Here is a 21,089-nt window from a genome sequence, read left to right on the forward strand (position 1 = left end):
AGCATTCACTCCCTCAAGGTTCATCCATGTTGTCACAAACAGCAAAATTTTCTTCTTTTTTTAATGGCTCAATAGTATTTCAATGTATGTATATACCACAATTTCTTTATTCAATCATCTCTTGGTGGACACTTAGGTTGTTTCCATATCTTGGCTATTGTAAATTGTGCTGAAATGAAGATAAAGGGTGCATGTATCTTTTCAAATTAGTGTTTTCACTTTCTTTAAATAAATGCCCCAAAATGGAATTGCTGGATCATATGGGAGCTCTATTTTTAAGTTTTTGAGGAACCTCCATTCTCTTCTCCACAGTGGCTGCACCAATTTACATTCCCACCAACAGTGCACACAAGTTCCATTTTCTCCACATCCTTGCCAACATTTCTTATTTCTTATCTCTCTGATAATAGCCATTCTGACAGGTGTGAAATGGTATCTCATTGTTGTTTTGAATTGCATTTTCCTGACAATTAGTGATGCTGAGTATCTTTTCATGTACCTGTTGACAATCTGTATGTCTTCTTTAGAAAACTATTCAGATCCTCTGCCCATTTTTTCATCAATTTTTATTTTGCTATTGAGTTATATGCATTCTTTATATATTTTGGATATCAACCCTTTATCAAATATATGATTTGCAAATATTTTCTTACATTTGGTACTTGCCTTTTTATTTTGCTGATGGTTTTCTTTGCTGTGCAAGAGCTCTTTAGTTAATGTAGTTCCGTTTGTCTTTTTTTTTGCTTTTGTTACTATTAATTTTGCTGTCAGATTAAAAACTCATCATTAAGACCATTGTCAAGGAACTTCCTGACTGTTTTTATTTAAGAGTTTTATGGTTTCAGATCTGATGTTCAAGTCTCTAATCCATTTTTAGTTAATTACTGTGTATGGTGTCAGAGAGGAGTCTAGCTTTACTTTTTTTCATGTAGCTGTTCAGTTTTCCCAACAGAGTTTGTTGAAGAGACTATCCTTTTCCCATTGTATATTCATGGCTCCTTTGTTGTAAATTAATTGACCATATATTTATTTCTAGTTCTAGGTTTGTAAGTCTTTTCATATTCTTACATTAATAAACTAGAAAAAGAAAGCATATGTTTGAATACAATGAGATGAATAGCACATTAGGAAAAAGCTGGATTTTTGGAGTCAGAGATGAGGTCAAACCCAGAATCTGCTACTAGTTAACTAGGTGGGTTACTTGACCTCTCTGTTTTTCACTTTCATAAGAAGGAATAAAACACCCGCTTAGCAGGTTTGTTGTCAAGAATTTTTATCCATCAATTTCATCAACATTTAAACATTTATAAATCCTACTATTGTATAAAGCAAATATTGAAATAAATAAACTCTCTTACATCTAGTTATGCTATAGTTCATCAATATCTCAAAACTGTGGCACCAGAATTAAACACAAATATGATAAAATGTTAGGCAAAATGCTCAAGTCCTTGATTATCTTTATTACTATGCAGCACTGACCAACTAGCCACTTCTGGGAGGTGCTAGGTAAGTGTGTGTTGGGTGGGTAGACACTGCAACCATTACATTAATCACTAAGTCATTACATAGTGAGAGCAGGACTGGTCATCATCTGTGATTTGTTTACTAGAATTGCGTATTGAAAACTGAACAGCAACCATGAGGATTCAGAAAAGGCTCATCTCTAGTATGCTTCACTGTGGCAAAAAGAAGTTCTTGTTAGAGCCCAGTGGGACAAATGAAATTGCCAATGCCAACTCCTATAGTGGATGTGGAAGCTAATCAAGTTGGACTGATCACTCAGAGCCTGTGACTGCCCATTCCCATGCTCGGTGCTATAGAAACACCTGCCTTGCTGTGAAGGCAACTATATTGGGCACAGGTATACAAAGGGAACTGTCAAATGCCTGAGAATGCAATTGGATAAGTATTCAGAGCTGGCCGCTCAGAAGATTCAGTGAATATCAGAAGACTGACCACTGCACATATCATAGCCTATACCTGATGGAGAAGGGGAGTGTGTTTAAAAACAAGCTGATTCTTCTCTTTTTTAAAATGTTTATTTATTTATTTGGAAAGAGAGATAGAGAGCGAGCAGGGGAGGGGCAGAGAGAGAAGGAGACAAAATCCCAAGCAGGTTCCATGCTGTCAGTGCAGAGCCTGATGCAGGGCTTGAACCCATGAACTGTGAGATCATGACCCGAGGCAAAATGAAGACTCAGATGCTTAACCTACTAAGCCACCCAGGTGCCCCAAAAACCTGCTTAAGGAACACATCCACAAGCTGAAGGCTGACCAGGCTGAGGCTCACAGGAAGAACCTAAGTGCTACGAGGAACAATTCGAGGCCAAGAGATCAAGACTGAGACAAGAATCGAAGCCCTCCTCTTTTGTCTGTACACAGTGGCCTCAGCAATTCTATAGCTTCATTATTAGCTAATAAAATAAGCCTTTATCTGTCTGAGGGGTCAAAGTGAACTGCATTTGTTTTTCTGCCAACTCTGGTCATGGTGAGGATTCAACTAATTAAAAATCCAAGTCTTACAATAAGCTCTCCCTCTTCCTGATTATGAATTATTAAATTACTGAACTGAAATACAGGATTTTACATTCATCTTTAGTTATATTTTATCATATTAACTTCAGCCAATTTGATTTTACCTGTTGACTTCTGTTGGCCTTTAATCTGTCATTATGCATGCTAATTGATTAAAGTGTCAAACTCTATTCATCCAAAATGTTGACTTAAGAAAAATAAAAGGAAAAGAAGATGGAGTATTAATGCCTTGTAATATGTCACCAGAGCCTTATGCTAAGTGGTTCCCAACCCAATAAACAGCTGTCTTTCATTTTTAGATGCTGATGGGGGTAATCATATCATATCTAGTGCAAATTCTTGCATCTTTCCACCAAGATATAAAAGCCTTTAGTTGTATTTTGGCATTTCTCTCCATTATTCTTTAAATACTACCAATAGTGGTTTTCTTAAGTCAGTTCCAGAAATCATTATTTCACCCAAAGAGTAAAGGTCACCTAGAATTGGACATGTGCCCTGATTGAAATTATCTAGGTGCTCTTTTATTCCCTCCTACACTACTTAGACTTTCCTTCTACTTCTTACGTCCCTACAGTGACACTTGTATTTCTCTATTAATATATGAGATTTGTTGGTGTTAGCTTTAAAAATATATATATTCCTAAGCCCTAACACACATGAATGTTTATATTTCCTAATACTTCTCTTACATTTTCATTCCCCTCATATATTTGTCTTCCATCTTTTTGTGTTTCCCCTTTAAACATTTGACCCATTTACTTACTGTTTCATAGTGAATGGATATCTATCAACAATCTGCTATGTCCTAGTCTTTGCTAGATGATGGCAATACCAAGTCATGACACGAGCAACTACTTTGAAGGAGCTCATACACTAACTAGTAGAGAAGACATACAGGTCAGCAAGCAGTTACAAAGGTGTGAAAAGAATTACTATAACCAAGGTGCATGAAGGGGGGATGCTAAACATAGACTGTCAAAGTTAGAAAACACGTTTTGGAGGATATGACAGCCATGTTAAGTCTGGAGGTAGAGGCTGCAGGATGTGTGCAGGTACAAGGATTTCTGTAAATGCCATCCCTTTCTTTCTCACCAGACTCATGCGTGAATCTTAGCGTCAAGGCTTACTATTGAACTATTTTAATAAATTACCTCACTCATTTACTCTTTCACCCATAAACCCTTTTTAAAAACCCACTCAGTGCCTGGGATTGTTTAAATATTGTCTTTTCTTTCAAAGATGACAGAATTCCCTGCTATCTCCCTCCCACATGATTTTTGGGAACTTTTGAAATCTGCTTTCCCAAAGTGCAAAGTATTTATTTTGCTCTGCCCATTGTTCCTTTCTTGATAGGCAACAACTTTAAACTTTTAGGTCCCTTTTTACTTTCAAATTGTTCAGTCACTATAATTCACTGAGTGCTTTCTACTGTATTACAGGCTCTGGGAGATACAAAGGTGATTGAAATGTAGGCTCTCTCCTCATGAGGCTTACAAAAACAAATAGGGACAACATGTGCACAAAGAACATAATAAAGAGAATAATAAATGCTCCACTAAAGATATTTTACTTTTAAAGATAAAAATTTCTTGCTTGGAATCAAGTCCAGAAGAGAGCCCCTTGCTTCCTTAATCATCAGGAAGATGATAAGGTGAACTAACAGGACAAAAAGTGTGGATTAGGTTTAAAAAAACTTTAAGAAGGGATGCCCAGGTGACTCAGTTGGTTAAGCATCTGGCTCTTGACTTCAGCTCAGGTCATGATCTCACAGTTCATGAGTTCAAGCCCCAAGTCCGGCTCTGTGCTGACAACTCAGAGCCTGAAGCTCAGATCTGTGTTTCCCTCTGTCTCTGCCCTTCCCACCCCCCCCCCCCCGCCTCATGCTCTGTCTCTATCAAAAATAAATATTTTAAAAAACCCAAAAAACTTTAAGAGGAATTATATAATTTTTTTAAAAAAGTCTTTGTATTTCTAGCACATTCCAGGGGAAAGGGTGCATAGACCAGTCTAATAATTTTCCATAATTCAAAAGTCAATTCATTAGGTTATCAAAATGTAATAGTGGCATTATGGGTGAAATTAGATTTAAATATATGTATAGGAACTACAGTGTTACCATTGGCCTTTCACTTCTACATTGTATATTGTAATTTTGGGATACTTTATAGTGATCATACACTACATTTATAATTAGAAAACAAATACTATGTTCATAAATATGTGTGTGGAGCTTCCATTAGAGAAAAGCATTATGTTAATTCTCTAGAGAGGTTTTCTTAGGTTCTTTTTCAAAATGAAAAATACATATATAGATTATAAAGCTTGAAAAAATATGAAAAATAGAAAAAAAAATCACCTGTAAGGTTCCCATACTCACACAACTGTTACTGATATATTGATGATGTGTTTCTTTCCTCTCTTTTTTTCTATATATTGTTTTTAAGTGATTAGATAGTAATGTTTCTTAATAATATTTAGCCCACAAGAACAGGAACATTTTCTTCATACATATTTAGTTCTGTGTTTTGGAATGGTAGAATTATGGAATGTTTACATGAGAAGATCTTATATATAATCTGGAAATTATCTAACGCTCATAATATCTCCCTGTAAGTAAGAACTTTATCTTCCAAATTTACTGTTTTGTAGATGGGTTCATATTAAAGTAATAGTCCAGATTTTATTGTCACTTTTCCCCATCTGTTCACACAGGACTCTAATCTCCTGACAAGTTTCCTTAAATTCTTTTGGGAGTTCAGGTAATGTTTTACACATACCGTGAGCACAACCAGTTAATCATCTGGTTAACTATCATTTTCCTCTTGTTGCTGAGTGCCCTGGCTCTGCTGCCTTCCCAGGCTGCTGCCATGGAAGCTCTTGACTCCCTGGCAGGCCTGAGCCCTGTGGGTGTGTGGAGAAGCCGTGTGGAAGGCCCGCTTCTCCTCTCCTGGTAGAGGGCTCCTCGGCAGTGCTATATATATTCCATGTCTTGGCACCTTTGCTACTCAAAATATGGTTCATAGACCAGTAGCATTTGGCAGACTTTTTAGAAATGCAGAATCTCAGGGTGGCTGGGTGGCTCAAACGTTTGAGCATCCAACTCTTGTTTTCTGCTAGGGTGATGATCCCAGAGTCATGGGATTGAGCTCTGTGTCAGGCTCCTAAGGTTTTCTCTCCCTCTGCCCTTCTCCCCTCCTTGCATACACTCTCTCTGAAAGAGAGAGTGAGAAAGAGAAAGAGAGAAAGAAAGAAAGAAAGAAAGAAAGAAAGAAAGAAAGAAAGAAAGAAAGAAAGAAAGAAAGAAAGAAAGAAAGAAAAGAGGAAGGAAGGAAGAAAGAAAGGGAGGGAGGAAGGAAGAAAGAAAGGGAGGGAGGAAGAAGGAAAGAAATGCAGAATCTCAGTTTCCTAAATCTGAATGTGCATTTTAACAAGAACCCCAGGTGATTCATATTCAAACAACAGTTTGAGAAGCACCTAAAAGTACTTCCCTGGGATTAAGGCATGAATTCAAGTGGGGACAAAGGCAATGTTGGGTCAGGGAACAAAAGTGACAATGTTAGGACCTTTTATAATGATTCCTTCCCTTTGATGACCTTATCTTTGTGACTGGGCCAAACTTGGAATGCTTGGGTACTTCTCTTAGGAAAAGCTCTCCCTTGGGAGCTGCTCTCGCTCCTTACTGCCTCATAGACTTTTGATGATTTGTCTCTTCTATTTCAATTCAACTAAACATAGCTTAGGCTCAAACTAAGAATCCACCAGACTATGGGAAATTTTACAGGGCTGTGCATATAAAATATATTTTTATTTAATAAATGTTGACTTAATACCTATTATTTACAAAATACTCCATTATGGGCTATGGGAATACCAAAATAAGTAAAACAGTCTCTGCCCTGAAAGGAGGCAAATAAAGAAGGTATATGATGAGACAGATAGGGACTTTGGGGACAGTTTGAGGAAGGAGCCAAAAGGTTGCTAAATGAAGCAGTCTTCTGCAGTTTGGAGAACCCACTATATATCTTGTCCCTACAGCCTCTGTGTTCCTGTTCTCCAGGTGGAATGCCCTGCTTCCATTTCCATTTCTCTACATTTCACCCACCCTCCAAGGCCAATTTCAAATGCCAATTTATGAATAAAATCTGTCCCAATCCTCTCAGCTAAATGTGCTTTTGACACTTTAGAACTCCCATCATATCCTACCTTAAGATCAATTTGTGTGTTGAGAACTTATGAGGTGGGAGATATGTCACCTATTAGGCAAAGAATGCATTTTAGTCAGTCTTCCTTGATTCCCCACAGGACCTAGCATGATATGCCACAAAGAGTTTTTGAAAAAAGAAGAACATGAAATGTAATGCAGCTACTCTGTTAATGTTTCCCTATTCAGGAAATGTATTAACTTTCTCATATTCAGAGTGAAAATGAGGGAGAAAACTGAACACTGCTAGGAGAGTTAGGAGGATTAGGGGCCTCCTCCTATTTTTCTTAGGTCAGATTGGTTTTTTCATGCAGAAACAACATCCTCATTGGTAGATTAGTAGCTGTTAATCTCAGCTGGATGGAATTTCATCTGATTTTCAGCTGGATGGAAGTGGGCTGGCTATATGCCTGTTAGTATTTAAGAAGTCTTCTACGTTAATCGGTAGCGCTTTTTATGCCTGGTGTTCTCTAAAGCTAAGATGGGATCCCAGCCTCCAAGAGTCCTCTCTGAGGCCTGTAGGGTTGCTGTTAATTATATAGCATCTTATGAGTTGAATGTCAGTGACGCTTACTTAAGTATGGTTAGTATGAGTTCTTGAGGTGCTGTAAGGGAGGTTTCAGCTCTGATTTGGGTGATGACATATCCTCTGTATCTTTAGTAATGGTAGCTATGGCCATGTTTGTAGTTTGATACTAGATGAGACAGTAACTTGGTGGCTAGGGTTTTGCTGCACTGTGGCCCAATGATTTGGAGCTTCAAGTGCAAGCTCTGGGAGATGATAGGGAGAATCACAGTTCTTTCTTGTGGTTGCCCAATGCTATATGAGCATTATGTATGTGGGAAGACTAAATAATTTTTCACCCATATGATCTTTTAGATATATTAGGATTGATGAAATAGATTGACATTTAAAATGTCAATTTATATTGGCCTTCTCCCAGCATTTCTACATGTTTACTGGATATAAGTGCCAGCATGTCAGATTCACAAATCTGACTCTTAAAATGTCCCTAATGGCCAAAGATTAGACACCCACATATTAGAATCTGGGGGACTTCTCATTGAGGTAGCCTGGGTTCAGAAAGACAGCCAAGGCCTTCTGAAAATCAAAGAACGAACTAGGGAAAGAATAAAGAAGGCCCCTTTTGGGCAACCACAGAAATAATGAAGTTAGCTTGTATAAGATTTTCAGTCTTCAAATTCAGTTTCTCACCTCCATTCTGATCCCATTCTCATTCCTGTTCCAGTCCTATTACTACGATGAAGAGACGGAAGCTCCTCTTTATCTCACCTTCTTTGAAGACCAAATTGAAGTGAAGAAAGAACATGCAAAGCAGTTCATAACATTTTTAAGAGAGCATCAGAGTAAAATCTGCCTTCCGGTGATTAAGGTGACTATGTAAATTTGTTACTTTGTTATGACGATCTCCATGGGCCCAGAGAGCCAAATGATTAGTTGCTACCTAACTTGTAAGGTTACTCATGTTCTCACATGGGATTATAGCAACAGACTTTGAGGGCAAGCATGTGTTTTAATCTCTTCATATTGTAAGTAAATCTTAGTCACCAAATGCTTGTTTGGTTTTTCTTTATGTATATATTTTTAACTTATATAATCTTTACACCTAACATGGGGCTCAAACTCCTGACCCTGGGACTAAAAGTCGGATGTTCTTCCCACTGAGCCAGCCAGGGGCTCCTTGTTGTTTGTTTTAATAGACCAGCAGCATCAGCATCACCTGGGAACTTAATAAAACTGCAAATTTATGAACCCAACAGGACAAACTGATTCAGATTCTCTAGGGGTAGGGCCCAAGGAGTGGTAACTTAACAAGCTTTCCAGGTGATTCTAATGCTCTGCATAATTTGAGAAGCACTCCTCTAACGACTTCTTCCTAAATGTGTTAACATCTTACATTAGATTTTTAGTCTAATTCAGATGCACATTTGGGTATCTAATATGGCTGTCCTCAATGTAGTAAAACATTGTTTTTTCACTGGGATATACACTCCAACAGACCATCTAAATCTTAACTGGGTGTATTAAATGCAGAAATATTCCTACTAATTGACAGATTCTTTTAACTCCAGCTTCACAAAGAGAACGAAATGTCTAGTAGTAACAGAACTGAACCACCATCATGGAATTCCAAAGTGCATGTAACTGTACTAGTAGTAATCAAGATTTGTAATATATTAAAATTATATGGGGAGCCTTTAAATATCTTGATACCATGTTACCTTCCATGCCAATTAATCCAGAACTTCTGCATGAATAATTAAGACGTTCTGCTGATTCCATTGTGGCACAAAGTTTGGAAACTATTAGCCTATGTAAACCTAATCATAAGGGAACCCAAGGTGTAGAGTTTAACAAAGGTTCTGAGGTAGAAAAATGACTTTCTTGTTCTTCAACAGAGGCCTGACATAGAAAACTGGGGAACTGGCATTCAAGCTATAGAGTCTGCTCTGCAGTTGGAAAACACATTAAGCAAACTCCTGCAAGACCTGATGAGCTTGGCTTCTCAGAATAGTGAAATTGATGTAAGTAGTTAACTCTGAAAGCAAGGACGTCTTTAACTTCTAATTATAACTTACTTCTAAGAAATGGGTTAAAAAAAATCATCCAATACATGCTTGTTTTCCCCCAAGGATGTATATGAACTTATTTCTGGGAGTACGTTGGTGTGGGAAGAGTAGGTGTACTGGCAAGGAGTGCAACTCAACACAAGATAGAGAAGACTTGCTAGGAATGGTACACTCTGGATAATGTTGCTGGCTTGTAAATCTTAGACCAAATGTGCTTACATTTTAATAGATAACAGAATCACCTGGAGGACTTACTGAAATAAACTGCTGGGTTTTACCCCCAGAATTTCTATTTCAATTGGTTTTATGTGGTATCCAAGAATTTGCATTTCTAACAAGTTTCCAGGTGATGTTGCTGACCAGGGGCTATACTTTGAGAACTATCCTTGAGTGTCCCTGCAAAACTGAATATTAACAGTGACTCTTAGACCTCTTACCCTATAGACTTTTCTGAAGTCTTCTTGGTTAATGGTGAACACTCAACCTTGTAGCAGTAACTTTGTTACCAACTCCCTTGCTTCTAAAAGTCCATGGAAAAAAACTGTTCTAATATAAAAGTTATCAACCTTAGAAGATATTGGACTCACAAGTTCTGAAGAGCTACAGATGACTGGGTCTTATGCTATACCACTTAAATCTTCAGGATTGGGGTATGGGATGCCTACTCAGAACCTCCATATGATCCAAATAGACAGGGTAGAATACCATTGCAGTAGGAGCTCCTTACTTAAATTAACTATGCTTTTGAGGAGATGCCCTAACACTTAAATTCATTGAAAGTGGATATTTGTAATCATCTGGAGGTCTTGAATGTTTTAAACCTCTTGGAATTTCAACATGCATATGAATAGCCTAGTCTCTTCTTAAAATCTGATTTCTTAGGTCTGGGTGAGATTCTGCACTTCTGACAAGCTCCCAGAACTGCTGGTCCATGCAGTAGAAGTTGGGTAGCAAGATTTACATCATCTCCCATTGCAGACAAAGGTCTTCAATGAGTCCTTTGCTGTTTTATTTTTGTAGCTCCTAAACTTCCTGAAAAAGTTCCCGGATAAACAGAAAAGGAACATAAACTATCTGGAATACCAACGTAGCTATCAAAAGGAATTAGATAGGCTGACTGAGAAGGAAGTCACACCTGAAAGCCTTGGTGAACCATCAGGTAAACAGGCTTAACATCTTAAGGCAACAAAGCAAGTCTTCCACTGTAATAGGTTTCAAAAAGCTACTTAAGAATCTTGATCTCTATTTGACAGAAGACTGCTTTCCTTTTTATCTAGTATCTCAATCTTCATTGTTGTACATGGAAATAAATTGGTCTTGCATTATAACTGTGTTAAAGAAATTGCTATTGGAGTACAAGAAGGGTTATTTCCATCAGTGTGAGTTTGGTGAAAGCTTCTTGGAACAGTGGGTACATTACACTTAAAGCCTTCCCTCATAGTCCCAACAACCCCCAGATGCACAGTCAGGATTCGATAAATTCAACCAGTCCAAGTGGATATAATAGAAATTAAATAGTAATTTCTGTAGGTCTTACTAAAGCTCACCTCCCCTCTAGCTTGTATACATATTTTAAGTCTACGAAATAGTAGGGTTTTCTCCTAAATGCAAAGCTAAACTTGAAAACGAGCTTTTGGCCTAGAAATGGTGACTCACTTGAAAGTGCACAATGGACAGGCAGCTGCAACCCAAGTGTCCTTTCATAGTTGAAGGTAGGCATAGGGAATAGGAGGGTACACAGGCAAGGAAGGCATTGAAGACAAGTATGTGGCTGTCCTTACCCACTCCACTGTTGGCCACCTGGCAGCCACCAGCCTAATTGCTTTAGGAGCAAATAATGAGCATGCAAACTTGGGTCAGACAGACCCAAGGGCCTCATGTGACTCCTATACAACCTGGGAAGAAAGATTGCTCTATAGGATTATGTTGTCATCCCAAAACTTACTAGCTCCAATGCTTTGAATAAACTTTTTACCTCATTGACTCACTGTAGTTGTCTATGGAGTGGGGTTAATAGTATTTAGTTTATAGTTAACAAGAGGATTAAGTAATATGTAAAATATGTAGAACAATACCTACTCAGGTTATGTATTCTGTTAGTTTGTAAAATAGTGTCAATTATTACACTTGAGGAAAACCAATACATGATAAAAGCAATTACAAGAAAACAGGTAACTGAAAGTAAGATAGAATCTTGGGCAAAAAAAGGGATATTTTTTTTTTTGAAGCAATAAGTGATCATAAAGAGCCAATTAAATGATATCTTAGGGTAAAAAGAAATCAAGTTAACAAATGGACTGAATATTCAAACACAGCTAATTAAACAAATGATTTAAATGTAAGCTAAGAAATTCTCCACCAAAGAAACAAAGAAATGGTATTTAAGATATTAAATCATGTAGTTCCAACAAAAGATCTAATTAGAGCTCCAAGAGGAAAGAGAAAGTGAGGGAAAAGATTGATCGTAGTGAAATTTTACTGCATCAAGAATAAAAAAGGTCGGGGCGCCTGGGTGGCTTAGTCGGTTAAGCGTCCGACTTTCGCTTAGGTCATGATCTCACGGTTCGTGGGTTCCAGCCCCGCTTCGGGCTCTGTGCTGACTGCCAGCTCATAGCCTGGAGCCTGTTTCAGTCTGTGACTCCCTCTCTCTCTGACTCTCCCCTGCTCACGCTGTCTCTCTCCCCTAGAAATAAAAACATTAAAAAAAAATTTAAAAATAAAAAAATAAAAGAATAAAAAAGGTCCCCATAAGATATAAGGAATGAAAACTGAACCATTAATAACAGCTTTCTCATCAATATTAGATGAAAAGAAGAATTTGAAAAATGTCTTCAAAATGCTAATTAGGAAAAATAAGAGTTGAGGCTGAATAGACCTATTCAGACATAAAAACATGGAGTTCAGATAAGTTTCTAACCTAAAGAAGACCTTCACTGTGAGTGATATCATTGTTTTAATGGCAAAATTGAAAGGTGTGCAGGTCCAATGTAATCTAGCTGATATTAACTAATTTTGCATAGTACTTTATACTGTAGTAATTCCAGTGAGGAAGGGAATGTTCCCTGGCAATCATCAACCACATAATGGATTTCTTTACCTACCTTCTCACACCATTTCTACAACTTCTTCTTTTTGAGAGGCCCTTCCATGATTAGCTTGTCACCACTGGAGAATTACTAGTTCACAAAGCATTCTTGAATAAATTCCTTCTTTTATAATTCTAATTAACTTAAATCAAATTTTATATCAATGATAGACATTCACATTAAAATCAAGAATAAGGCAAGATTGCTTTAACTTCAACACTAATTAGTATATCACTAGAGGTTCTGGAGCAGGGTTTCTCAATCTCAGCAGTATTGACATTTGAACCAAATGACTCTTTCCTACACATTGTAAACTGTCTAGCAGCATCCTTGGCCTTAACTTACCAGAGAGTTGTGACAATCAAAACTGTTTCCAGACATTGCTAAATGTCTGAGGGGCAAAATCTTTCTGCTTAAGAACCACTATTCCAGACAATGCAATAGAAAAACTAAAGGAAAAGAAACTATATCTGCTTAAAAACACTTCATTAATGTGACACGATTATAACTAGAACTGAAAAACTATTATAACTTACAAGAAAGCTTAATAATGTTGCTGGATATAGGAAAAATATCTACAAGCCAATCTTTCCTATGTATAATCAATAAACAGAGAAACATTAAAAAATATAATATCCACAAATACATAAAATATCTAGGTCTAAGAATAATCCTTAAAAAAAGTAACTTGAAGACTATATGAAATAAAAATGCTACCTGAAAGAGTTAAAAGCTTTGAAGAGTGGAAAGAGGAAAGATTAAGTTTGTGACCTCTTCCAAATCAATGTATAGGACTAAACAATTTGGGTCATAATCCCAAAGGGATTTTGAGGGTTTAGACAATTGAGTACTAAGAAATAGACTTCATCACAGGGAAAAACATGGGAACATACATAAAAGTTGCTTAACATCATTAAGAAATACAAAGACCACAAAGAAATACTAATTTACTACCTACTCATCACACTAGCTAAAATTAAAATAACTGTCAACACCCATAGGCTGGCAAGATGATAAAACAACTTAAGCTCTCAACATTGTTGGTGATGATGAGAAGTAGTGCAACCACTTTGGAAAAAGGTAGGACATTTCCTTGCAAAAGTAGCATACATCTATCCCATGAAGTTTTGGAGAACACAATTTATTCCAAAACAAATGATATTGACTAAAACTGGGTACAGCAAGTTACAGAGAAAAGACAGGAGGAAGAAGTTACAAGTTAACTCACTTGATGTTCATAATAGGAATCAATAGCTATTGTCTGAATAAAGAACATTCTAAGGGTATTATATAAAAGCCTAATTATAAAGGCAGGCACTAGGGGTACCTGGGTGGCTCAGTCGGTTGAGCATCTGACTTCAGCTCAGGTCATGATCTTGTGGCTCATGGGTTCAAGCCCCATGTCAGGCTCTGTGCTGACAGCTAGCTCAGAGCCTGGAGCCTGTCTTCAGATTTTGTATCTCCCTCTCTCTCTGACCATCTCCTGCTCACACTCTCTCTAACTCTCAAAAAATAAATAAAAAACATTTTAAAAAACGTAAAAACAAAGGCAGGCACTAGAATAAAAATATATTGAGAACGATAATTTTTAAAATAATAGCCTCCACATTGAAGATTTATATAAATGTTTGTATGTGTATTTTATTTTGTACCCCTTAAGTTAGCTCTTGTTTTAGTCCTAGTTCTAATGTTCACCCCTAGTCTTTTTGGTGAAGTTTCCCTGATCATCTTTTGGATGAATAAATTTTGTTCTTTGGGAGATGCTTCAGTAAGACCTAATATAGAGTGTATTCCCCGAGTTCTTGAATTTGCACAAATTGTTGCCTGTAGTGTTGACACTTGAAGGACAGCTTGAATGGATTTAAAATTGTTGGTTCAAACTTCCTTTCCTTAGATATCTGATAAATATTGTTTCATTTCTGTTAGAATTGACAATAGCTGTGCCAATTTGACTTTCTTTCAATTAGAAATGAGAGGTGCCTGGGGCACCTGGGTGGCTCAGTCAGTTGAGCATCCGACTTTGGCTCAGGTCATAATCTCAGGTTCATGAGTTCAAGCCCCACAGTGGGCTCTATGCTGACAGACCAGAACCTGGAGCCTCCTCTGGATTCTGCGTCTCCCTCTCTCTCTGCCCCTTTCCCACTCGTGTGCTCTTGGTCTCTCTCACTCTATTTCTCTCAAAAATAAATAAACATTAAAAATTTTTAAAAAGAAATGAGAGGTGACTGGGTGGCTCAGTTGGTTAAGCATCTGACTCTTGGTTTGGGCTCAGGTCATGATCTCCTGACTTCATGGACTCCACTCTGACAACATGGAGCCTGCTTGAGATTCTCTCTTATGGAAGAAATTGAAGAGGACACAAAGAAATGGAAAAGCATTCCATGCTCATAAATTGGAGGAACAGACACTGTTAAAATGTCTATACAGCCCAAATAAATCTACACATTTAATGCAATCCCTATCAAAAGACTACCAGTAATTTTTCACAGAGCTAGAACAAACAAGACTAAAATTTGTATGGAACCACAAAGGATCCCAAATAGTCAAAGCAATCCTGAAAAAAGAAAAACAAAATTGGAGACATCGCAATTCCAGACATCAAGCTATATTACAAAGCTGTAGTCATTAAGACAGGTACTGGCACAAAAACACAGATCAATGGAACAGAACAGAGAACCCAGAAATGGACCCACAACCATACGGTCAACTAATCTTTGACAAAGCAGGGAAGAATATCCAATGGAAAAAAGATAGTCCCATCAACAAATGGTGTTGGGAAAACTGGACAGCATTAAGCAGAAAAATTAAACTAATCACTTTCTTACAGCATACACAAAAATAAATTCAAACTGGATGAAAGACCTAAATGTGAGACAGGAAACTATCAAAATCCTAGAGGGGAACATAGGAAGGAAAGTCTTTGGCCTCGGCCACAGCAACTTCTTACTAGATACATCTCAGGAGGCAAAGGAAACAAAAGTAAACATGAACTATTGCGACCTCATCAACATAAAAGTCTTCTGCACAGCAGAGGAAACAATTAACCAAACTAAAAGTGGTGTATGGAATGGGAGAAGATATTTGCAAATGACATCTCTGATAAAGGATTAGTATCCAAAATCTATAAAGAACTTATCAAACCCAACACCCAAGAAAGAAATAAGCCAGTGAAGAAATGGGCAGAAGACATGAATAGACACTTTTCCAAAGAAATCCCTATGATCTAGCAATGGCACTAGCAGGTACTTACTAAAAGGATACAAAAACACAGATTTGAAGGGTTATGTGCACCCCAATGTTTATAGCAGCATTATCAACAATAACCAAACTATGGAGAGAGCTCAAATGCCCACCAACTGATGACTGGAAAAAGAAGATGTGGAATATCTACATATGGCGGAATATTACTAAGCCACCAAAAAGAATGAAATCTTGGCATTTGCAATGATGTGGATGGAGCTAGAATGTATTATGTTAAGTAAAATAAGTCAATAAGAGAACAAATACCATATGATTTCATTCATTTGTGGAATTTAAGAAACAAAACAGATGAACATATGGAAAGGGGGAGAAAAAGAGAAGAGAGGGAAACAAACCACAAAAGACTCTTAATGATAGAGAACAAACTGAAGGTTGATGGAGGGAGTGGGTGGGAGATGGGGAGATGGGTGATGGGTATTATGGAAGCCATTTTTTGTGATGAGCAGTGGGTGTTATATGTAAGTGATGAATCACTGAAATCTACTCCTGAAACCAATACTGCACTGTGTGTTAAGTAACTAAAATGTAAGTAAAAAAATATTTTTACTTATTTCTTTCACTTTCTTCACTTCTCACATGTGTATATGTTTTCTGTCTTGTGTTACACTTTATATAGTATCCGTTTCCCCTTATACTCCTTGTAATTGAGTCTTTATTTATAAAATGATTTTGGGGGCGCCTGGGTGGCTCAGTCAGTTAAGCATCCGACTTTGGCTCAGGTCATGATCTCACCGTTTGTGGGTTCTCTTGCCCCTGTCACGCTCTGTGCTGACAGCTCAGAGCCTGGAATCTGCTTTGGATTCTTTGCCTCCCTCTCTTTCTGCCCCTTCCCTGCTTATGGTCTGTCTCTCAAACATAAATAACATTAAAAATATTTTTTTTCAAAATTATTTTTTCTGTGTCTTCTATTTCTTTCCTAATTTTACTAGTTAATCATTTCACATACTTCTTTGACTGACCATCACCTTCTCTTTGTTGGCTCTGTCTTCCCTGACTTCTTGTATGTATGTATGTATTTTTCTTTTTTTGAGACAGAGAAAAAGAGAGAGCAAGCAGGAGAGGGGAAAAGAGAGGGACTCACAGAATCCAAAGCAGGCTCTAAGCTCCAAGCTGTCAGCACAGAGCCTGACACAGGGCTTGAACTCACCAACTGTGGGATCATGACCTAAGCAGAAGTCAGACATTTAACCGACTGAGCCACCCACGTGCCCCTTGTATTTATTTTTTTTTATTATTACCTTCTTTCCTGGTTGCGAGTACATCATAACTTTTTCTCCCTTTATTCATGTTGGGATGTTGTGTTGCAGTATTTCTCGGCTTTGGAGCAATATTTTTCTAATGAGTGTTTATAGTCTACACAAAAGTTTTGTATTTATTTTCAGTTCTTTTTTGTTCTTTTGTTTTCCTAGAGTAGTTTTCTCTGGATCTAGTTCTAGCTGCACAAGCACTTTGCTGATCATGTTTGAATGAGCTGGATTTTCTCAATTAGAAAGGAGAATCTTTTGAAGCAAGGGAAAGGGTAGCTTTCCCAGTTTCTCAGCTAAAGAGCTCCTTCCTCTCTTACTATGATAAATGCCACTTCTGGGACCTAACTTCATTAAATTTCACATCTTAACGTGGTTCAAAAAGGCTCCTATCACCAGCCTCAAGCTTCTATGGTATCTTCACTACCTCTTGTGAAGAGGCCACCTTCACCAGGGGATCCTGCCTCTCACTGCCACTTTCTACCTCCCCTTTCTTTTAGAAGTGCTATTTTCTTGAATTTTCCACCTCTGTGTGAGTCCTCACCCAAATAGATTCTAAACCCACTGTCTTCAATTCTCCTGTTACACCTGCCCTCTTTGATCACAGCAGTTGTCACTGATGAGAGGCCTCATCCTTTAGGGAGTAAATATTTACTGTTGATTTCTAACATCTGGTGCTTCTAAAACTCTTCTGCACACCCTGTTCTCAGAAACACTTGGAGCACTGTTGTGGTTTCCTGAACTAAACCTGCTGACTTCAGATGATAAAACTAGTGATCATCCAGGATACATAAAGGGAGACAGTGGAAGACAGAGAATCCAGTACTAATATACATCATAAGCACACATACTAAAATGTCTACTGCCCAAATGTGAGCAGTACTCCTGAGTGCAAAAACCACATCCTTTTTCTGCTAGAGATGGTTCAGGAATAGGACTGGGCTGGTAGAAAGGCCATTCTGAACTATTAGGTACATAGATAGAAAAAGGCAAGCCTTCATAAAGACAAATTAGGCTGGAGGAAGGCAATTGATTTTGTGACTAACAAAAAGAGAGTCACTTAGCCTAGATCGCTAATCTGGCAACTTCTCACCTACAAGAAACTCTGGAAAATAGATGACCCAGAAATTTCCAACTCAAACAACAATGAGAAATAAGAAAGAGGGTAGGGAGAGAGCAGAAGTGGCCTGGCATCTATATAGATGCTGTTAGAGAAAAAGAAGGGGAAATAAAAGACAATTTATTAACATATGAAGAATGTTTTTACATGGAAAAGTTGAAAACTGAATTAACTTTTCAATGTTAGCTACTCTAGTGGGTGTACAGTGCATACTATTGTAGATTATTATTGAAGTATAATTAACATTCAATGTTATATTAGTTTCAGGTGTACAACATTTTGATTCAACAATTCTATACATACTAATGCTCACCACGATAAGAGTAATCACCATCTGCACCATATCACATTATCACAATATTATTGATTATGTTCCCCATGCTGCACCCCATCTCTGTGACTTATTTATTCCACAGCGGGGAATTTATACCTCGTAATCCCCTCCATCCTATTGTAGTTTTAACTTCATTTCCCTGATGACTGTGAAAAGCAAATGCTTAAAGCTGTTAAAAAAGAATATCAGAGAATAAATTTACTGTCTGCCTTGGTTCTCTGTGGGGGCAGAACTGAGCCTGATCAAGAGTGATAACACAAATACAATCTATTTAATGGGCAAAACGCAGACACTGAAAACTGTCTAGTATCCTGCCTGTTAGCATTAGGGATATGACTACTGGGTCATTGACTAGAGGTTTGCTGATGCTCACAGATATTAATGTTACTATTATCATTGCATTTACCATAAGACTGAACGATACAAGAATAATTATGACGTTGTGAATAATGTCCTTGTGCCTCTTTTTAATTCCTAGCAATATGTTATTGCTAGCAGAAAAGAAAATTTCTTAAAAACACGACAGACAGTTCCTTAAACATCAGAAAACAAAACTGCTAGATGTTGTAACTCTTCAGTCATACTAAATCAGATCAATTAAACAAGTATTAATTGAGCATCTTCTATTTATCATGGACTTACCTTAGATCCTGGGAATACAAAATTAAATGGGCTCTTGCCATTGAAACATGCACAATCTAATAGAGAACACACTTATAATGTAAATAATGAGAATTCAGTTTGGTAAAAGCATGAATAAAAGTCTGTAGGAGGCACGGAATAACAGAGAAAGAGCGACCATTTATACTAGAGGAATACAAAAGCTTCCGATCTGTACTTAGATGGATGACTCAGAGTTCAACAGGAGGGAGGAGGAACAGAGAACTTCAGGCCAAACCAATGGTACAGGGTCAGATCATGAAGTATCTGTTATGGAGTGTTAACATGCTCGGGTTTTGTTCTTCAGGGAATGGGAAAGAAATGAGGAGTTTAGAGATAGATGTGATGTGATGTGATCAGATTTACAATTTAAAGCAATGACCTTTCAGTACAGTAGCTGATAGTGGTGTTCTTGACACTGCTGTCTGTGCCTATCACATGACAAAACAAATAAGTAATTATATTGGTGTTTTTGAGAACTTGGATTTCTTGTATGGAATAAAGGAGAAATAAATGTAGGATCAATGAGGTTATGCAAAAATCCTGTAGATACTTAATTATGAACATCAGAATGAGCTCATGATGTATTTACCTTTTTAAAAAAGTCCTAACTCCTGTCCAATGAAAACACCTGGAAATAAGTGCTATGAGCTCCCTGATACCTTCAGCTTGATCTCTAAATATGATTTGTCACTAAATAGAACTAAGGCTACTTTGAGAAATGGCTGCTTGTAGTTCTGAGTCAGGAAATAAACTAACAATCCTGAAACTGTTATCATATTAGAAAGCAAGGTTGTCAGAAAGAATTCAGAACCAACTTGAAGAGGCCTCCTTTCAGTAAGGATAGCCAATTTCATGAGAAAAATAACCACAGTGGACTGAAACATACCAAATATGCTTAAATTTATTAGTAAAATATTAAATAAAAAATAAGTACTTAATAACAATAGGTAATTATTAAATAATTATAATATACTAATTATAATAAATAATACTAAAAATAAAGTGGTCACCTTTCAAGGATAATACCTAATTCATACTCAAACTCTGAAAACTGGTAACAAGGATTTAACTTATCTTTCCTATAGGAACTACCTTAGACTAACCAAATAGTTAATAAGAGAAATTTATCTTTGTACCAAATAATACAGTGTGCATAACACTTCTTTTTGCCAAATCTTAAAAATAACTAGGCAAAGAGCACCTGAGGGGCTCAGTAAGTGAAGCATCTGACTTTGGCTCAGGTCATGATCTCACAGTTCATGGATTCAAGCCCTGTATCAGGCTCTGTGCTAACAGCTTAGAGTCTGTAGGTTGCTTCAGATTCTGTGTCTCCCTCTCTCTCTGGCCCTCCCCTGCTTACACTCTGTCTCTCAGAAATAAACATTTAAAAAAATATTTAAAAGCAAACAAACAAAAAAACCTAGGCAATGGCGTGCCTGGGTAGCTCAGTTGGTTAAGCAACCGACTTGGTTACAGCTCAGTTCATGATCTTATGGTCCATGAGATCGAGCTCAGCAATGGACTCTGTGCTGACAATGCAGAGCCTGCTTGGGATTCTCTCCCTCCCTCTCTCTCAAAATAAATAAATAAATGAATATTTTAAGAAATAACTAGGCAGTGATCACCAATGGCTGATATTAACAGAAAAATAAAGCCAGTCACACATTTTATATCTCCTGATGAAATTACCCACTACAACTGATGAAATAATTTTGAAAAGAAAAAAAAAGGATGGAGTTAAACCATATCATAACAAGTCTCAAGATTTAACTACCCTCTATAGGATACACAGAAGAGAAAAATCTATTGAACAACACAACAGGAATGTACTCAACAAAATCCAGAATAAGGGAAACTACAGGACAAATGTCCCAGAGTCTTCAACAAATAAATCACATGGGAAAAAAAAGAGGGGAAGAGAAGTGTGGCCTTTGTTTGATCCTAATTGAAACAAATTTTTTAAATGTGAATATTTAATGATATTAAGAAATTATTATCAATTATTTTTCAATGTGATGATTATATTATCATTATGTATAAAATAATCATT

The 21,089-nt window shown here is 37.2% G+C and overlaps 1 protein-coding gene across 1 annotated transcript in view; it reads left to right on the forward strand.

The window, feature by feature from the left end:
• The window catches only part of LOC120223195 (soma ferritin-like), a 45,718-nt gene extending 26,331 nt beyond the window's left edge, over positions 1 to 19,387 (forward strand). Inside the window, exons 4-7 of the mRNA XM_039221230.1 lie at positions 7,990 to 8,133; positions 9,161 to 9,286; positions 10,352 to 10,490; positions 19,344 to 19,387. Coding sequence (XP_039077161.1) covers positions 7,990 to 8,133; positions 9,161 to 9,286; positions 10,352 to 10,490; positions 19,344 to 19,387 — 453 coding nt within the window. The remainder of the gene's footprint in view (positions 1 to 7,989; positions 8,134 to 9,160; positions 9,287 to 10,351; positions 10,491 to 19,343) is intronic.
• The last annotated feature ends 1,702 nt before the right edge of the window (positions 19,388 to 21,089 follow it).

This window comes from Hyaena hyaena, unplaced genomic scaffold (genome assembly GCF_003009895.1).
Source record: "Hyaena hyaena isolate Hyena2069 unplaced genomic scaffold, ASM300989v1 scaffold_969, whole genome shotgun sequence".
In the NCBI taxonomy this organism is placed as follows: domain Eukaryota; kingdom Metazoa; phylum Chordata; class Mammalia; order Carnivora; family Hyaenidae; genus Hyaena; species Hyaena hyaena.